Source organism: Bufo gargarizans, chromosome 4, assembly GCF_014858855.1.
Source record: "Bufo gargarizans isolate SCDJY-AF-19 chromosome 4, ASM1485885v1, whole genome shotgun sequence".
Taxonomy (NCBI): Eukaryota; Metazoa; Chordata; class Amphibia; order Anura; family Bufonidae; genus Bufo; species Bufo gargarizans.
In genome coordinates, this window is record NC_058083.1 from 241,988,713 (window position 1) to 242,010,177 (window position 21,465).

The 21,465-nt window shown below is 43.7% G+C and overlaps 1 protein-coding gene across 2 annotated transcripts in view; it reads left to right on the top strand.

Moving 5' to 3' along the window:
- The window catches only part of SMAP1 (small ArfGAP 1), a 217,423-nt gene that overhangs the window by 80,836 nt on the left and 115,122 nt on the right, over positions 1 to 21,465 (top strand). For both annotated transcript variants that reach the window (XM_044290199.1, XM_044290200.1), the window contains exon 4: positions 21,233 to 21,308. In XM_044290199.1, the coding sequence (XP_044146134.1) occupies positions 21,233 to 21,308 (76 nt within the window). The remainder of the gene's footprint in view (positions 1 to 21,232; positions 21,309 to 21,465) is intronic.

The following is a 21,465-nucleotide window of genomic DNA, read 5'->3' on the forward strand; positions in this document are numbered from 1 at the left end:
TAAGGTTGATAGGACACAGCTTCTTGGATTCTCGTGAATACTGAATAATGCTTCAAATGAAACAAATGTCATGTACCTTATTATTATTATTTTTTAGGTTAAATGTGTGTTCCTGCAGTAAAATATTGCTGACCTATCCTCAGGTTAGATGGGGGTATGACTCCTGACACCCTTACTGTTTGAAGAGGCTGTGGTGCTTTGGTTAATGTGGTAGTATAGACACTTATTGTCGTGCGACACACATCATCGTGTAACCCTAGCCTAAGGGTCCATTCAGATGTCCGTAGGTGTTTTGCGGTCCGCAAATTGCAGACACCGGCAATGTTCGTTCTTCATTTCGCGTACCGCACATCGCCAGCACTATAATAGAAAATGCATTTTCTTGTTATGTTCTATTTTTTCGGGAACAGAATTGCAGATGCGGACAGCACATGGTGTGCTGTCTGCATCCGTTCCGGCCCCATTGAAAGTGAATAGTAGGGCTGAAACGATTACTCGATTAAATCGACACAAAAAAATCCTCTATGCAAATTTTTTTGCATCGAAGATTCGTTTGTGTCATGTGACCACGGAGCGGGAGTGAAGCGCTTGCTATTACTCCCGCTCCGTGGTCTCCCGCTGCGCTTGGAATACTCAACTTTTCAGCAGGCGGCCTCCGGACACTCCACAGTACGTCCATGGTCCCGCGCTGCTCTGACCTCCTGATGTACGCACGCCGCGACCTGACGCACTGCGTGACGTCAGGAGCAGAGCAGCGCAGAACGATGGAGTGTCGGCAGCGCCCCTGCTGGAATGGTAAGTTGGTGAAACCGAGGGGGTGGGGCGCAACTAAGGCCAGGCGCTTGGAGTGCACAGCGTCATAGAAACCAGTGACTCTGTGCAATCCGGGTGTCAGGAGGAGCATGGCAGCAGAGCTGATGGCACAATGGGGGCAGAGCTGATGGCGCAATGGGGGCAGAGCTAATGGGGGCAGAGCTGATGGCACAATGGGGGCAGAGCTGATGGCACAAGGGGGCAGAGCTGATGGCACAATGGGGGCAGAGCTAATGGGGCAGAGCTGATGGCACAAGGGGGCAGAGCTAATGGGGCAGAGCTGATGGCACATGGGGGCAGAGCTGATGGCACAATGGGGGCAGAGCTGATGGCACAATGGGGGCAGAGCTGATGGCACAATGGGGGCAGAGCTAATGGCACAATGGGGGCAGAGCTAATGGGGCAGAGCTGATGGCACAAGGGGTGCAGAGCTGATGGCACAAGGGGGGCAGAGCTGATGGCACAAGGGGGGCAGAGCTGATGGCACAAGGGGGGCAGAGCTGATGGCACAAGGGGGGCAGAGCTGATGGCACAAGGGGGGCAGAGCTGATGGCGCAGAGCTGATGGCACAAGGGGGGCAGAGCTGATGGCACAAGGGGGGCAGAGCTGATGGCACAAGGGGGGCAGAGCTGATGGCACAAGGGGGGCAGAGCTGATGGCACAAGGGGGCAGAGCTGATGGCACAAGGGGGGCAGAGCTGATGGCACAAGGGGGGCAGAGCTGATGGCACAAGGGGGGCAGAGCTGATGGCACAAGGGGGGCAGAGCTGATGGCACAAGGGGGGCAGAGCTGATGGCACAAGGGGGGCAGAGCTGATGGCACAAGGGGGGCAGAGCTGATGGCACAAGGGGGGCAGAGCTGATGGCACAAGGGGGGCAGAGCTGATGGCACAAGGGGGGCAGAGCTGATGGCACAAGGGGGGCAGAGCTGATGGCACAATGGGGGGCAGAGCTGATGGCACAATGGGGGGCAGAGCTGATGGCACAATGGGGGCAGAGCTGATGGCACAATGGGGGCAGAGCTGATGGCACAATGGGGGCAGAGCTGATGGCACAATGGGGGCAGAGCTGATGGCACAATGGGGGCAGAGCTGATGGCACAATGGGGGCAGAGCTAATGGGGCAGAGCTGATGGCACAAGGGGGCAGAGCTGATGGCACAAGGGGGCAGAGCTGATGGCACAATGGGGGCAGAGCTAATGGGGCAGAGCAGATGGCACAAGGGGGGCAGAGCTCATGGCACAAGGGGGGCAGAGCTCATGGCACAAGGGGGCAGAGCTCATGGCACAAGGGGGGCAGAGCTCATGGCACAAGGGGGCAGAGCTCATGGCACTGGGGTGGGGAGAGCTGATGCAATTGGGCTGATTGCACAGTGGGGAACAAAGGGTGTTGGGGACTGATGGCAGGGGGTCTGATGAGTTTTTATAAACGAAAACAGTCTATTATTTTTTTCTTATTAGATTACTCGATTATTCGTAAAAAATTATCGATAGAATACTCGATTACTAAAATAATCGTTTACTGCAGCCCTAGTGAATAGGTCTGCACCCATTCTGCAAAATTGTGGAACGGGTCCAGACCCAAGTTGCTGACTTGTGAATGGACCCTAATGGTGTACTCCCAGAAAACCCCTTTAATAAAAATGTGAGCGTTTCGGGCTTTATATAAATAACAATAACAATCACAGTATAAGTGAAAAGTTCTACAACTTTCTAATTAACTTTTTTCAGTTCTTCACCATTTTTCAAGATATTTATTTGTGCTCAATGAGAACACACTTTAGCCCTGATTCACATGATTGTATATTCTGTGCATTTCTCTGTGCTCCTGATTTTGGCACAGGCCACAAACTCGCAGCATGCACTGTTCTTGTCATACAGACATCCTCATCTAATGACGCACATTCTTTGTAGACCTGAATCAGGTTGACCATCTCAATCATTCCTTATCCTGCTTTCAGAGTGGATGTAATATTGGCATTCCTTTTGAGATAATTAAAGGCAATCCTCTTGAGATAACAGCGGATACGTTGTTTCAGAATAGGTAGGAGATCTGTGCAGCTGCTTGGGAATCTAGCTCACAGCAATGTCTAGGATGGATACTATTGTTTTCACTTAGTTGAGAGCAGGACTAGCTATGGACAGGTTTGGAGCCTGTGGATGTCTTCTCATTCACTGTTGGAAGGCAGAGATCTTAAAAATAGTGGAACAGAACAGGAAAATATATTTGAAAGGTGCGCAACTTTTCAGATGATAAACGAATAACTACACTTTAGCAAACCTTTTGATATGCACTATCATAGCGCCATATCAAAAGTTTTGATCGGTGAAGGTCCGGCTGCTGAATACTCCCCTGCTAATTTCTAAAACTTTAGAAGCCCTCAGGAGAGTGCTGTCTCTCCTCACTGCTGAAGACCACCACAATAGACAGTCTATGAAGCAGTCTTCATTTCTGTCTTCATCAGTGAGGATGACTGTGTGTGTGTGTGTGTGTGTGTGTGTTTTTTTTGTTTTGTTTTTTGCCGAGGAGGGGGTTATCTAACACTCGGACCCCCACCAATCAAAACCTCTGATATATTGCTATGACTTATTAAACATTTCATTAAAGTGTAATTACCGTTATAGACTGTAGATTTTACATAATACTTGAGTATCTTGAAATAATAACTACGGTAAGTCATCCCCTCAACCGATATCCGCTAGATGAAGCAGACTGATCAGATTGAGCACCAACAAGGCTAAAACTTTTTCCCTATGGGGGGGCAATTGATCAAAACAGGTGGAAGGGAAAACTGGAGTAGTTGCCAATAGCAATCCATCAGATTCCACCTGTGAAAAATGAAAGGAGCTGTGAAAAATAAAAGGTGGAATCTGGTTGCTATGCTCCTTTACACCAGTTTTGACAAATCTTCCCCTATGTATCCATGTTCACTTGATTTTTGAACATGGCTATCACAAAAATAAATAAATAAATAATTAGATGTAAAACTTGTATTAATGGATGATGACGGTTTGAAGGTTTTCTGCTTGATTGGTGCTGGATCTCAAAATTTGATAGAAGGCCCAAAGAGCTACCACTGAAAGACAAGCAGATTGTGCTTACTTGGAAGTTTGAATAATATTGTATAACTCATATTTTCAAAAATCTATCTTGGCATTTGTTACTGCTGCAGCAGCATTATGCATAAAGAAATCTTTAGTTTCTTCACATACCACTGTTTTCCTTGAGTTTTCCCCTTAGTTACGGCTGTTTTGAATCCTACATTATGAGGATCTTCTCAGGATGGCTCCTCTGCCAGTTCTGAGGCCAAAACTGCATTCCCTCAAGTCACATATAAACTTGCTGTAGCCAGCAGCTCACTGCCATCCAATCAGATTGGATTACTGAGAGACACGCCTCCTCACTCTGAAGCCTAATGCAGGCATGCAGTGTGAAGGACCGCCCCCCCGTCTTCCTAGCCAGAGACGGGCCCTAGCAACGGTCTTTTAAGGGAGCAGTGGAAAGGGACAGGAGACATTAATGAAAGCTGTTATTAGAAGGTAATTGCAGATCTTTTGACAATCATTGACAGACTAACTCAGGTATACATGCCTAGCTCTAATAAACTAGCAAATAAAAAAAATATATGACAGTTATCCTTTAAAATAATGAAGAAGCTTTGCTCCCATCGATTCTCCCCATTGCTCTTGTACCAGCCGCCATCCATTTCCTGTCCTTGCTTGACCTGCTGAAAATATCAGGAAGGGTTCGCTGAGTGGGATTTAAAGAAACTCTGCTATTTTAAAGCCCTTTTTTTTTTTATCCGCCTGGAAAATCCATTCAACCATCCTAAACTAAACTTTAATATGTACGGTATGTAATATACATAGAACAAAATAGACAGAAAATAGGTTAAAATGGTTTAAGGTAGGGATGCCAAACTTGCAGCCCTCCAGATGTTGCAAAACTACAACTCCCAACATGCCCTGATAGCTGTAGGCTGTCCAGACATGCTGGAAGTTGTAGTTTTGCAACAGCCAGAGAGAAGCAGGTTGGGCATCCCTGGTTTAATGGATCTTGATGGAGAGGCATGTGAGCAAGGTCACTTTACCAATCATTTAAAGGGTTTTTCCAGGGTCCTTTATATTGATGACCTGTTCTCGGGATAAGACATTAATATCTAATCGATGAGGGTCCAACAATCCGCGCTCCCACCAATCAGCTGTTCCCTGCCGGTACTGGAACTAGCTCTAGAACAGAACAGGAAGCACAGCTCCAATCAAAGTGTAGTGGCCGTTCTGGGTTACTGCAGCTCAGCTCCCACACTTGAATGGAGCTGTGCTTCACGTTTCAGTGCTGCAGCCTGCAGGGAACAGCTGATCGGTTAGGGTTACTACGTGCCGGGCCCTCAATGATCAGATATTGATGACCTATCCTTAGGACAGGTCATCAATAGCAGGTGTCTGGAACCCCCCCCCCCCCTTAAAGCAGTTCTTTATTGTATCCTGCCATTGTTCTATCCAGAAATCCCAGTTTAGTGGTAGAGCTTTAGAAGGGAGTGAATGGGTTACTGACTACTACATTATACTGTACTTTCTTTACATAGTGAGAAATTATGGAATGATAAAAAAACAGCCTGGCTTTTGGATCTAAGCATATGTGCCACTTATTTTGTATTGTGCCTTTTAATCATCTGCTTTCCCATTGTGCTGAGTTATGGGTCAGGACCTTCTGATTACCTCATTCGTAATTCATTCGTAATTCCAAAAGAGGGAAGATTTGGCCTCTTCAGAAGGTGACCTCTCTGTCCGCAGCACACTTTTTCATGTAAGAAGTGTGTTATTACGTGTCTGATTGCTTCTCATAACTGCCATTAATATGTCCAAGCCACACTTGCTCAGCTTGAACCTCAGTTGACCAATGCCAACCTACCCCAGATGGCATAATCTTAATTGTCACGATGTTACTGCTAACGAGCCCACAGCGCCCCTTTAGCAATTTACCTCTGTAGTATGTGATGATCTCAGAAAAGTGCGAGTAATTTCATCTGTAGGGATGGAACGGAATAATTTCTCTTGTGGGATGCGGTTAATTATAGTCCGCACATACCATTAAATGACAAATGATAGTTTTACATTAAGCTCTCCATTATTAGGATTTCAGGTCTTATCGCAAAATTTTAATTACTTTGGTTTCCCGAGATCTATTGTGCAGCAGACCTAATCAACAGTTCTGCTCCTTTGAGGTTGTTTGATCTTTTCAAAGTTGCTCTGTTGTCAATAGAATGTGCCTGCAAATGTAAGATTTACTTCACTATGATTTACTTTTCTATGGGGCTAAATGGTAATTTAATTGTCTGCACACTCCTTATGTTCAGCCGAAGACAAAATGCAGATTTAATCAGCCCGAATTAAAATGTGAGCGCTGTATACCACCTAACCTTTCCCCATAGGACTCATTCCGATTTTATTGTTGGGGTGATGAGAAAATGGTATGGATGACTTTTTTCCCCTCTCATACTTTATATTCGGTTAGTTATGTCATCGGTGAAGCACATTGTTACTTTTTAACCTGCAAAATGAATAAGCACCATAAGCGGTTTAATGCATACCTGCCCTTTCAGGAGACGTTTCAGAATAGCCCATTGTGTGTGGATGAGGAATACCATATTCTGGCCATTATGTGACTTGTATCCTGCATTTACTGCCAGTTTATCCTTCTGTAGGCTTTGTCTGTCACTCTAGAGTGTGTGAAGACTACAAACAGAGAAGAGGAGATCCTGCTCTCCATGGTCTCTCTCTCTAGCACATTTTCAGTTGCCGCTGCATGGAGGCCATTTTACAGCACTATTGAACAGTGTAGTTGTGAATCCAGCGCTGGGTGAGATTTGTACCCTTTTTTATAGGTACTCCCGCTCCCTCCCTCTGCAACCTGATCTTGGCATTGTGACTTCTGGTATACATTTTATCAATAAATTCAGAGCGAATAAGTTCAGAAGGCAGGGAGAGGAAGTAAAGTGGCTGAAAGGTGCCTTTTTATTTTTGTTGCAAAGTTTATCTTTGTTTGCATGATTTATTTATGCAAAATTTGTTGAAATGACAATGACTCTAACCACCTAATAGGGAGGCTAGTTTGGGTATTAATGGCCAGTTTACATTCTTTTTCAGCAGTTAGATTATTTTTTTTCAATGGCTTGGCTATATGAGGCTTTTTCTGAATTGTATTTGTTGGTACTGTTACTGTGTATTTTATTTACCATATTTTCCCCCCCCCCCCCCCCGCTTTATAAGACGCACTCCCCCCCCCCCATCTTATAAAGCAAATACTAGTGAGCGCTTCCATTATGAAAGAGCTCACTAGTATGCATTAGGTGTCGGGAGCAGGTACTCGCCCTCCCTGGTCTTCTTTGCTGGGGCGGGTGCTGCACTGTCCTGACCCTATACAGTGTTAGGACGTAGTGCGCACACTATGACCTGACGCTGCATGCTGTCAGGTGACAGTGCAGCGCAGGCCGGTGAAGACAGGGGAGTATGTGACTTCTGCCGGAGATGAAGAGGAGCTGCGGCGCAGGAGTGGTAAGAGGAGTTTTATTTTATTCTGATCTGAGGTCTGATGGGGGTCTGAAATAAAGGGCTGACTTGAGGTCTGATTGGGATCAGAAATAAAGGGCTGATCTGAGGTCTGATGGGGGTCAGAAATAAAGGGCTGATTTGAGGTCTGATGGGGGTCAGAAATAAAGGGCTGATTGGAGGTATGACAGAGGGCTCATGGGGTTCTGACATGGAGAGCTGATATGGGGGTCTGATGCGATGGTCTGATGCAATGGTCTGATGCGATGTCCTGATATTTATGGGGGTCTGATATGAGGTCTGATGAAATATATTTTTTTCTTATATTCCTCCTCTGGGGTGCGTCTTTATAAAGCGAAAAATACAGTAATTTGATTGATTTATTTGACATATGTCACATGTCACTGTGACATATCAGAAGTTTTGTGGAAGGACAGTTAAGGCTGTATTACACCGCCCGATGTGGCAGATAACATGGGGAGGAGCAGTCGCTATGCCATCGCCCATCCCCATGCTGTATAGTGGTTTGCTGGCGGCAATTTTTTAACCTGTCAAAAGATTTGGATTGCTCAATGATCGAGCAATTGACGGCAGCATTACACTGCCATATGAACACTAAGAAGCATTCATGTGAAAAATCGGGCAGTGTAATACAGGCTTTACCTTTTAAGCCCCTTAGTTGTAGCTGAACATTGATAAGCTGCCTCACGTCTCGACGAGTATGGTTTGTCTATGGCCACAGTCTTCTCATCTCATCATGCCATTTTCACATTTTCAAGTGACTTTCTATGAGGAATTCTGTGGTCATAAGTAGTGATTTATAATACATTTGCATTGCCTTCTTCCTGTTTATTTCCTTGAATCAGATGATACATTGTATAGGGCAGGGCTGGCCAACCTGCGGCTCTCCAGATGTTGTAAAACTAAAATTCCCACCATGCCCTGCTGTAGGCTGTCTGGGCATGCTGGGAGTTGTAGTTTTGCAACAGCTGCAGAGCTACAGGTTGGCCAGCCCTGGTATAGGGTTTCTGTCAAATAATCTTGCATCATTATGAAAATCAAGGACTGTTACACATACCAACCCACGATCGTACAGAATTAATGCTTTGTATACTTTTCCAAGGAATTCAGAAAGCTTTGTTCTCATGACACTTCTGCTAACCCCCTTCTCGTTTTAGTAATATTATTCTACTTCTAAGAGCCTGAGACCAGTAAATCGGCAAAATGTGATTGGCTCAAATTTGTTAATATTGTCCTTGTTACTAGTTATGAGCAATGACAAGCCACAGCCGTTAAATCCTCTACAGTTCTTATGGATGACGTTCATAAGGGCAGCACAGTGGTTAGCACTGGTGCCTTGAAGCGCTGGGGTCCTAGGTTCGAATCCGTCCAAGGACAACATCTGCATGGTTTCCTCTGGGTACTCTGGTGTCCTCCCACACTCTAAAGACATACTGATGGGGACCTTAGATTGTGAGCCCCATTGATGACAGTTGGATGCTAATGTCTGTAAAGCGCTGTGGAATATAGTAGCGCTATATAAGTGCATAAAATAAAAAAGGTCTCTTTCACATATGCAGTGTGCTCTCCGACAGCTCTCTGGATCCAACATAATGCACCCGGGTGCCATTGACTATATTGGCGGAGATCCGGCAAATAATGACGGAAATGGGGCAAAACCTGTTGGCTGCCGGGGAGCTAACATTGGTGACTGAAATGGGGCAAAACCTGTTGGCTGCCGGAGAGCTAACGTTGGTGTAAAAGTAGCCAAAATATAAATGGCTTAACCTAACTACAGTACATCTATACAAATATTTAGTAAAATCTGTATTATCTAAAATGTTTTTCTTTTCAATGCACGTTTCTGATATTCCTTCTCAAAGTCTTCATATTGCTAAATTTTAGATTTTGGTTGATCAGCATGCCATATTTTAACTAAGTATGACTGATCTTTCCTATTCTGTATTTTGCTACTAGCATGCGCTATGTTCTATATTTTCATTTCCTCTTTACGTTTCACTTCCATTTGCTGTCAAGGTCATTTTGCAGGACGTACAGAATTGTGTTTTGCTTTAGGCACAGTAATTGGATATTAAGACGTCATTAGTAATAACTGGCAAGGAATTAAAATTGCAGCTTTAATGTTTACCATAAAGGGTTTAATATTTGGCTTCATCTTAACTCCGTTCATGTTAGTTATGTAGTGTTAGGCTGGTACTACATGGTATGCATCCAATAGATAATTGACTGATTATGAGTGTGGCTGGCAAAGGCTGACTTCTTCTGTCAATGCGCCATAATGCCTCCTCTGGCCACATCTAAGGACAACCTAAAACAGTGGTGGGTTGATCCTTCAATATTTCTAACCAGGTGAAGGACAACCACAGAATTCTTGAATATGATTACATTCTAAAAGGAAACTTAAAAAAATTGCAGAGGCTTACTATATGGAATTTCTTAAAGGGAGTCTTTCAATGCTTTTGACCATGATAAACTGCTGTCAGCACTAGGTTATGGCTGGGGAGAGCAGTACAAACCTTTTTTGTGGCATTTTTTCCCATCAGAAGTAGTGAGAATAAGAGTTTTTATTTCGCCAGATTTGCAAATGCAAATCTTTTTACGCACCTGCAAGTGCCCAGAATGGAGGTTCTCCCTGTGAAGTGCTCTCTACATCGAGTTCTTCCTCTCTGCTCTGAGTGGTGGATATACTGGTCTCCTGGTTGTTTACTACAGAGCAGAGGGTAGGAGCCATGAAGCAGCTCAATGCAGAGAGGCATCTCATAGAGAAGCTCTATTTGCAAGAGCAAAATCTGGTGAAATAGGAGTAGTGGGAATAAACTTCTGATGAGAAAATCTCCACAAAAGGTTTGTACTGCTCTCTCCTGCCGCGACCTAGTGCTATCAGCAGTTTCATTTGGTCAGGAGTACTGACAGACTTTGTTACATAGTTAATACGGTTAAAAAAATAGACATAAGTCCATCAAGTACAACCAAGGGATAGGTGGGGATGCAAATCCCAGAAGGAAGTGAGACTCTGATTTTTACACCTTTTTATAAGCATTAATGTCCTTTTACTTTTAAGAATTCATCTAAACCCTTTTTAAAACTGTCCACTGTTCCTGCTGTAACCACGTCTGGAGGTAGTCTGTTCCACAGATTCACAGTTCTTACAGTAAAGACGCCTTAACGCCTTTGGAAACTGAACTTTTTTTCTTCTCCAAGCGGGTTTAATTTTAGCCATTTTACCCAATGTGGATTTAAATCTCTCCCATTTATCCTCTGTACTACAGGTGAAACTCGAAACATTTGAATTTTGTACAAAAGTTCATTTGTTTCAGTAATGCAACTTAAAAGGTGAAACTAATATATGCGATAGACTCATTACATGCAAAGTGAGATATTTCAAGCCTTTGTTATAATTTGGATGATTATGGCTTACAGCTTATGAAAACCCCAAAGTCACAATCTCAGAAAATTTTGAATATTACATTAAATCAAAAAAGGATGTTAAATAGAAAAATGTAGGACCTCTGAAAAGTATAATCATGCATATGTATGTACTCAGTACTTGGTTTGGGCCCCTTTTGCATCAATTACTGGCTCGATGTGGCCTGGCATGGATGCTATCAGCCTATGGCACTGCTGAGGTGTTATGGAAGACCAGGATGCTTCAATAGCACTTTTGGCAGTGTGGGCAGGTGCCAAGTCCTGCTGGAAAATGAAGTCACCATCTCCATAAAGCTCTTCTGCAGAAGGGGAGCATGCTCCAAAATCTCCTGGTAGACGGCTGTGTTGACTCTGGACTTAATGAAGCACAGTGGACCAACACCAGCAGATGACATGGCTCCCCAAATCAACACAGACTGTGGAAACTTCACACTGGACTTCAAGCATCTTGCATTGTGTGCCTCTCCATTCTTCCTCCAAACTCTGGGTCCTTGGTTTCCAAATGAGATGAAAAAGTTGCTCTCGTCAGAAAAGAGGACTTTGAACCACTGAGCAACAGTCCAATTCTTTAGCCCAGTTAAGACGCTTCTGTTTGATGCACTAACTCCAGCCTCAGGTCCCCTCCTTGTGAAAGTCCCCAACACTTTTGAATGGCCTTTTCAGACAATCCTCTCCAGGCTGCGGTCATCCCTGCTACTTGTGCACCTTTTCCTTCCATGCTTGTCCCTTCCACATAACTTTCTATTAATGTGCTTTGATACAGCACTTTGAGAACATTCAACTTCTTTTGCAATTACCCCCCCCCCTTCCTTATGAAGGGTGTTGTTAAAGATGTGTGAATTTTATTCTATATTTTTGTATATCTAGGATTGTAATGAGTTAACTTTTTCTACTTCCAAGTGCCCACCCACCCCCTCTTTGTTTCAAGACTGGAGAAGAAGGGAAGAGCGGGGCCAAAGGGCTGTGCTGTGAGAGGTGTCTGTTTTCTCATCTTTGTACAGGTGTCCCAAGAGTCATATAGACTGTGAAGGAGTGCATAAGCCAATTATATGGCTCGATGATATGTATATATTATTCACTGCCTGTAGAGAAGCACCTCTTTGAAGTGTCACATATGACGTAGGCAGTATTCTTGTTAGAATAAACTCCATTACAAAATGGCGATGGTAACCAGATGTTTACATTAGTTCACATTCCAAAGTAGGACCCAGTGCGCAGAAGCCAGGGTGCTATCTCCTCTCTCTTATTTCTTCTTCCTTTTTGACCAATGAAACAATGTTTAAGCCTCAGTGAAAGACTGCCCTCAGGGGTGTGGAAATTTAAAAAAAAACTACTTGTTGAAGGACTCAAGCGGGGTCTCAATCTACTTGTCCCTCATGACAATCTACTTGTCCTGATACAAAAAGTAATTTTAAATCAAAACCATATTTAAGTAAATCCCTTTAATGTACATGCCATACTGGGGCAGTGAATCCCTTTAATGTACATGCCATACTGGGGCAGTGAATCCCTTTAATGTACATGCCATACTGGGGCAGTGAATCCCTTTAATGTACATGCCATACTGGGGCAGTGAATCCCTTTAATGTACATGCCATACTGGGCCAGTGAATCCCTTTAATGTACATGCCATACTGGGCCAGTGAATCCCTTTAATGTACATGCCATACTGGGCCAGTGAATCCCTTTAATGTACATGCCATACTGGGCCAGTGAATCCCTTTAATGTACATGCCATACTGGGCCAGTGAATCCCTTTAATGTACATGCCATACTGGGCCAGTGAATCCCTTTAATGTACATGCCATACTGGGCCAGTGAATCCCTTTAATGTACATGCCATACTGGGCCAGTGAATCCCTTTAATGTACATGCCATACTGGGCCAGTGAATCCCTTTAATGTACATGCCATACTGGGCCAGTGAATCCCTTTAACCCCTTAGGGACCCATGACGTACCGGTACGGCATGGATCCCGAGTCCTTAAGGACCCATGACGTACCGGTACATCATGAGTTTAAATTGAGATTGTGGCGCCCCAGGGGTTAATCCGCATCGGATGCCGGCTGAAATCATTCAGCCGGCATCCTGTCACAACACCTGGGGGGTCATATGACATTTCCTATGGGGGGGCTGTTGTAGATGCTGGATAACACCTTTAAATGCCTGACTGCTGTAATTGAGGACCTTGCTAGAATCGGTCAAAAATCTATGAAACGTTGGTTCCTATGTCCTTGTGTTGAACGACGGACTAGTGTTAAACTATGCACTTAAACTATGCACCTGTAATTGTCCCTTCACCCATGACAGCACCATAGAGAGAGAGATCCGCCCCCATAACCGGACAGAAAGCCCCAGAGCAATCAAAAAGGGAACACCCACTTCCTCCCTCAGTGTGGTTTCCTGTTCTCTGGATAGAGGAGCCTGGAGCATGCAGCCTCCAGGACTGTGATACAAGGAACATCTTATGAAGGATTGAACATAGGTTATACAGCAAATATTTGTGATTGATGCGTTTTGCATCTTTGAGCAGTTGAACGCCTTTTTACAACATGTTCGGGGCCTGGTTGTCGGCCTCACATCTAGACCTGCTTCGTCTGAACGCCTGTGCGCGGTTGTACAGCTGTGTGTCTACGCCCAAAAAATGATGGCCTCCTATACCTATGGAGCTGATTGATTTTTCCGCCCATGCTTGCTGAAATGTCTGCTCCTGCTGTTTTGGCTTATCTAGTGCAGTTGTGTTTGATCGGCTGCTGACTTTACACTGCGGCTGCGTCTGCATGGTTGGCGACTTCTGCCGCCGTGTCTGCATGGCCGACTGCTTTCGCATCAGTATCAGGATGACTGTACTTGGCTCTGAATGGGTGTCTGTGACCGGCTGCGCCTGAGGTGCCACCATATTTTGGTGGCGGACTATCTTGATGGCTAGGCCTGCACTGTGGACTAGTTCTGTGGCTATGCCTGGTTGACAATTTGAAGTTTAATGGTCTACAGTATGCATAGCACACAAACAAAGCCCTATAATATTCCTAGTGGGGAGTGAGAAGATAGTCTGGACCAGATGGTCTGGATAACCTACAGCAGTGATGGCGAACCTATGGCACAGGTGCCAGAGGTAGCACTCATAGCCCTCTCTGTGGGCACCTACGCCCTGGAAAAAGTCTAAGGTGTACCAGTATGGCTTTGACCTTTCCTGACATTCATCAGCACAGGCAGCGCATTGAATGCAGACAGGCTATTATAGCTAAATGATAAAGTACAGGGAAGATATACTATTGGACTGTAGCATTCAGGTTACATTGCTGCGGTGGCACTTTGCGATAAATAAGTGGGTTTTGGATTGCAGTTTGGGCACTCTGTCTGTAAAAGGTTCGCCATCACTGACCTACAAAAAGTAGGGCGCATTGGCAGAGCCCTATAAGTCTCCTGGTTGAAAGTGAAGATATGTGCTGGACCATGTTGTTTGGATGGCCTACAGGACATATGGCATACCAGCAATGCCCTATATGGCTCCTGTTTGGGAGTAAGAAGATAGGCGGGTCTATTTTAGTCTGGATGGCCTACAGGAGATATGGCTCAGCAGCCAAATGCTATAAATACTTGCTGTTGATCTTGAACTTCCCAGGGAGTCTCTGGAGGGTCGGCTCTTGTCTGCTGGGGTCCTTCGTGCGGTAGTTTCCAGTGGTGGGGACCCTAGGAGGTCTGAAGGGTCCAGATGGCTCTTTGGATGTCTTGCAGCGGATCTGTGAGCTCCTCCAGAAAAGGGATATATGCCACAGTAGTGTTCCATCATGGATGCCAGATTGCGAGCAATGGATCTTGGATCAAAACATCTGTCTCGCAATATAATCTGCACCAAAGGAATTGGCGTTCAGCAATCATCTTCAGTTTCGATCACTCTGTGTCAAGATAAGTACTTCCCTAAAAATGTTTTTTTTTTTTTTTTCTTTAATCTGTTATGATTATTTTTAACATTTGATGAGAAACCTATATGAGATTTCTTTTTTTAAGGTTATGCTGGCTTTAAAGTATAATGTCTAGTATTGAAATTTCCTAGGTTTTAAGATGTGTATTGTTCCGACTTTTTTAGTTCAGACCTCTTGTTAGCCTGTGGGTTCCCCAGGCTTCCTTCTGGGTATTCTTAGCTTATATCATTTTTCAAACACTGTCTCTCCCGAGGGGTGGTTTTTTATCTCTGGGTCTCTATGGTGCTGTCATGGGTGAAGGGAAATATGATAATTACACTTATAATTGCATTTTCCAGAACCCATGACAACACCCCTGTAATTCCCTCCCCGGTACTTACGGTTGATGAGAATAGTTTGTCTTTTAAGTTAAAAAATAAATAAATAAAATTCTACCTTGTATGGCTCCTACTGATCCACTCTGGAATCAACACTGAGGGAGGAAGTGGGTCTTCCCTTTTTGATTTGCTCTGTGGATTCCTGTACAGTTGTGGAGGCGGATACATCTTTCTCTATGGTGCTGTCATGGGTTTTGGAGAATCCAATTACCGGTAAGTGTCACTTTCAACACTCTTTACTATAATTTTGCTCCACTCAGTAACCCTCACTGCACTCGCAGACCTCGCTTGCAGTTTCTGTGGCTTGAAGCTCAAAAAATATTTAAAAAAATATTTTTCTTCAGGAAATTAGTGAGCTGATGAGCGTCAGCCCATCTAATCACCCTTCTGCACCAAATGACCCCATTTATTGACACCATGACCCAGACGTTTACTTATACCACACAGTGAACACCGTAAAAATGAATATATCAACAATATATCAACACACAGAAAAAAAAGGTAACTTTTTTTTTTTCAAAAACGTATACAAAGCATTGTTAAAATAGAGACAAAAGACATCAAGAATAAAGTGCAGTACAGTATACACCTGAAGTGGCGAAATATAATATGAATATCGCATGAGGGAATTGGCAGATAGGTAAATATGTCTGGTAAATGCTAATGCAATATAATATATATAAAGTTTACCCACATCTTGACCAGATGCGAACCAATGGTCACAAGAAATAAAGTAGGGGCTAGTAAATTACCGTGCAAAGGATACTCATGTATCATAGAATAATATTCAGATATCCCCACACCAAAGGTCTGCATATGGTCAGAATGTGCAAATTAGGCATAAACCTAGCATGATACCCATACCAGATAACATGAAACACCCCACATGCTGATTGTAACATAAGTGACATACCCATAAAAACGGGGAACTCGCCGCAGGAGACCCGCACACCCCTTTCTACTGAGCTAAGTTCTCTGTTTTTATGGGTATGTCACTTACCGTATTTTACGCTCGGTATACGTTTTTGAATAAAAGTTACCATATATTTGGAGCCTTTTTAGACTCGTTTTTTTCTATTTGTGTTGATATATCTGTTTTATACTGAGTGGGCTTGTTGAGGGCTTGGGACGTCGCCCAATATTGGCTTTGATTTTGTGTAACCTGTATATATTAACCATAAAAATAAATCCCACAAAATGTTTAATTTGCTGCTATTTTTATCTACCTTCCAGCCCCCAAAAAGTTATTTAATACACTATACAGGTGAAACTCGAAAAAATTAGAATATCGGGCAAACTACATTTATTTCAGTAATGCAACTTAAAGCGAACCTTTCGCCAGGATTTCACATAATAAACTATTACCAGTACCTTATAGATATCCTCATTGTGTTTCAATGCATTCTTGTGCCGCTTTCCTGGGATGGATATTCATGAAAAAAACGACTTATAAAGTCCTAGTCTCCAGCTCCTGAAGTCACGCTAGAAGTCAAGGGGGTAGCCCTTCCCTCACTCCGGGCTGTAACTCCTCTGCCCTAACCCCGCCTCTAAGTAGTGTAACTGACACCCGGCTCAGTCGCCGGGACCGCACTTGTACAGGCGATCCGAGTTGTGCCCAATTATATTTACTTGAAGCATAAATTCAAAATGTCCAATAAAAGTGACATGTTTGGGAAGGTTTTTCCGATTAGACTGTTGGAGAGCTAAGGCTGGCGTTTTGTACACCGGTCCTAATCTCTGCCCCGCTTGTGTTAGATGTGCTACGGTTATTAAGAGATGCATGCCTCCTAAAGGGGTCGTTTTATGATGAATTCAAAGAAAGAAAATCCGACTTGATGTAACACTTGAAAATCTCTTTATAACCAAGCTAGAACTAACCCTGTATCTCGTATAGATCCAAATTTTCTCCATTCATTGCTCCAGTTGCTCTTCTAGATATTCTTTTTTTTCCCCCCGCTTGGCAGATCAGGGGTCTGCCCTTTCTCAGTGGGACACTGTTTTTTCTATTGGACAACCGCTTCAGTTCTGGAGCACAGACCTGCAGAGATGCCCCACAATTAAAGTCTGCTTTTGTAAAGGAGTTGGTGTATATTTCAGGTATAATGTACACCAGTTTCTTGTCTATTCCAGGGCATTAAATCAATTTGAATATTGTGATTTCACCCAAAAACAAGGTTAAAGACCTATTGCATTCACTTGAACCTGCCCAGTTACCTGTGTTCGTTGAACTGGCCCTGCAATAAAACGCCCCCATTCTTCACTCCATGCTTGCTTTAATTGCATTGTCCATGGTATACTGTAGAGTATTTTCTTGGATTTATTACATTTTGCATAAGCATGTTCTTTTATCTCCTTAGTTCTATTATTTACCAAATCAATATATTTGTTTTGTTGCATCAATTTTTCTTTTTGCTTTGCTATGGGATCAAAGCGTGGTTTATTTTATTTTTTAAAGCCCTCTCTGACTCTTCAGTTTTAGTTACGACTAGAGCTATTTTGTCCTATTTAATATTCTTGAAGTATAGATTGTTGTTGATGGTTTTTTGTTTTTCTTTTGCCCAAGATCATGAATGTTTCATAAGACATTTGAGGTTTTTTTTGTGATTAAACTTAAATGCAAAGAATAAATCCGATAATGCCAAATTTCAGAGACTTCCATAATCAGATGGCGCTCCCCAAATAAAACATATCACAACCTTGATCTGCTCTGCTGCAATCTTTATAAAGATGTGCTTTGTATTATCTTTGTATTTGTATGCTTGCTATGTTCTGCTGTAATGTTTATACAGCAGGTTCGAACAAATATTTTTCAAAGGCTTTTCTTTACATTTAATTGTTTGCATGGCCTTGGCAATATACTGAATAAGCAATTTGTAAAGGTAAACTTGCCATGGTTATTAAGGTGTTTGAGGGTTTATGGGGTGGAAACGGATGATTATTAAGACTGCGTTGCCTGGGCCACCTGGGCCTCCATCTACTGGAGTGTAGATAAAACAGAATCTAACAGTCTGTCCCGGGTTACACAAATAGAACAAGCAAAGTGAAAAGGTAGAAATGGCTGTCACAGCCATAGAATTTAAAGGCTATGGGCATCTTCCGGACAATTTTTATTTATTTTTTATGATTGCATTTAATTACCGTATTTATCGGCGTATAACACGCACAGGGCGTATAACACGCACCTTCATTTTAGAGGGAAATTTCAGGAAAAAAAATTAAATTTCAAATAAAGCCTCTGATCTGCCCCCTCTGGTAACGCAAACCCCCCCCCCCCCTCCCTCCCCAGTATTAATCATTGGTGGCAGTGGCCACAGGGTCCCCCTCCTCCCCCCCATCATTGGTGGCAGTGTCAGTTCCTATCGGAGCCCCAGCAGTGTAATGCTGGGGCTCCGATCGCTTACCATGGCAGCCAGGAGTCACGCTACTGAAGCCCTGGCTGCCATGGTATGTTAGTGAGCAGAGAGCAGCGCATGATACTCACGTGCGCTGTGGCCGCCGGTCGCTCCTTCTCATAGGTCTGTGCGGCGCATTGCTAATGCTGTAAGCATTAGCAATCCGCCGCACAGACAGAAGAAGGAGCGACCGGCGGCCACAGCGCACGTGAGTATAATGCGCTGCTCTCTGCTCACTAACATACCATGGCAGCCAGGACTTCAGTAGCGTGACTCCTGGCTGCCATGGTAAGCGATCGGAGCCCCAGCATTACACTGCTGGGGCTCCGATCGGAACTGACACTGCCACCAATGATGGGGGGGGAGGAGGGGGACCCTGTGGGATATGGCCGGCACATTCATTGGTGGCGCAGTGGCCACAGTCCCTCCCCTCCTCCTCCTACTCTGTCCTCGTTGGTCTTCAGCGGCAGCCGCGCACAGTGGGGAGGGAGGGACTCCCTCCTCCTTCCTCCTCCCTCCTCCTCCCTCTGCTGTGCCGGCCGGCTCAGTCCTGCCTCTCTGGCCTCCGGAGGACACGTTTCAGCCCTAATCGGCGTATAACACGCATACATCATTTGCCCCCTATTTTCAGGGGGAAAAAGTGCGTGTTATACGCCGATAAATACGGTAATTTTGGCCTAAAAATATTTTTTTTCAGTTGATCTTTATTAAAAACTTTCAGCTGTTTTTGAGACACGGGCAAAAAAATCATTCTGTTTGCAAAGTATCACTTTTCAGACCTGTCAGCGGATGGTTCATGTGAAGCTTTATTTCTTATCGTCTGACCTCATAAACCTTCATTATCCCTAAACTCTTCTCAAACTGATAAGAGATCAGAGATGAGGCTTCACATGGGCCCCAAACCAGAATAAATCCAGTAGGCTCCCACACTGCACTGGATTGCTTTTAGTGCTGTGTTCTTTATAAAGTGGACATCCAGTCCACTTCAGCTTCACATGGGCCATCAGCTGGCAGATCTGAGAAGCAATACTCTGCAGACAGAATTATTGATTTTTAAATATTGATTGATTTTTAAAGTGCCTTTGTCCTCAGGTTCAACCCTATTAAACCATGCACATAGTCTGGAAGGGGTGATCCTTCATTTAAAAATATTACCATGTTCTCCTCACTGTCGGTTCCACAATTAAATTGTATCATTATTCTTTTGCTGTAAGGCACAAGGAGGTGGGCTTTTTTAATGCGTGCATCAGTGTGCAATGCCTACCGATGCCTTAAGACCCCCCCACCCCACCGTCCCCTTGACTGACAGTGACGGGCAAAGTTGAGTCGTACTCAAGCGCTGTCAATCAAGGGGAGGGGGTGTTTAGATCGCTAGGTGTCGCATTGCAGTGCCACCTCCTGTGGCCCCAAATTTCATTCCAGCAAAGGAATACAAGTTAGATTTTTATCTACAACCGTGGTGCCCACAGTTAGGAGAAAGGTAGGTATTTATTTGAAACGGCAGGATCACCCCTACCATGTGCCTGGTTTAATAGGGGAGATCCTAGTGACAGAGCTGCTTTAACCCCTGTGTCTCAAAAATGGCTGAAAAGTCTTAATAAAGACCAAATCAAAAAGTAGTTTAGCCCAAAATGAGTAAAATGCAATCCTAAAAAAATTGTTCTGAAGGTGTTCATAGCCTTTAAATGGAAAGCAGTCTGAGGCTACAGTCTCATCAGTGTTTAGATATCCGGCAGGCTGTTCCAGCAGAGGAGCAGCGTGCCGGAGTTCACTGTGACTACAATGGGATCCGACCGCTTTCCAGCATAATTGCTAGATTTGACCAGACTATGCGTGGCTTTTTGTCAGCCGGGGGATCTGGTTGTTCCTGACATTATCTAGCTATACCAAATATGGTGAACTGCAGCAGACTGCGAGATTTTTGACCGCTAATGTGAACATAGCCTAATAATGCTGTTCCTACCTCCACAATACGTCACACTACGTGTCAACTTATACCTTTCTGCAAATTGGTTACAGGCTCCAGTTTCTCACAATAGAAATGCAATGCTATTGAGACTTTCTAGTAAAACCCTCCTTAAGCTGCAGTACATATCACAACCACTGGGGGCCACATATAGACACAGCATAAACAACTCCTGACGGAATAGCGCAAATCATGTATATTTTTGCATGGCCACATACAGGTGAAACTCCAAAAATGTATTTTAGTAATGCAACTTGAAAGGTGAAACTAACATATGAGATAGACTCATTACATGCAAAGCGAGATATTCCAAGCCTTTATTTGTTATAAATTGGATGATTACGGTTTACAGCTTATGAAACCCCAAAGTCACAATTTTGAGGTCCCCTTTGCCCAGGGGGTATGGATTAATTAGCTGACTAGAGTCTGACACTTTGAGCCTAGAATATTGAACCTTTACACAAAATTCTAATTTTAAGCTGCATTAATGCAATTCCTTTTAATTTGCATTACTGAAATAAATGGACTTTTGCACGATATTCTAATTTTTCGAGTTTCACCTGTATATCCTTATCCAGTAATACTGTATCCCATGCCTGTACTTGGAACAAAATCAATACAATTGGATTATGCAAATTGTTAATAATGTATGCATAGTGCAATACAGAATGAATATTTCAGTTTATCTCTTTCCTCATCGGGAGAGATAATTTCATAGCATTGTAATTTTGCTATATTGTTCCTTTTCCTTAATGAATTCACCAGATCAGTGGAATTCTTTATCAGGGATAAATACGAGAGAAAGAAATACTATGACAAGAACGCTGCAGCCACTCTCAGTGTAAGTATGTTGAATATATAGAATTCTGTTTCTGGAATAAGTAGTAATTCTTGTCCGGTATTTCTCAAGAGCAATAGTGACATGCAAGTGGTCATCCTACTTAACTTTTATGAATTTACTTGTCTTATAAATTAGAATCTTTTCATACTGTGTTTGC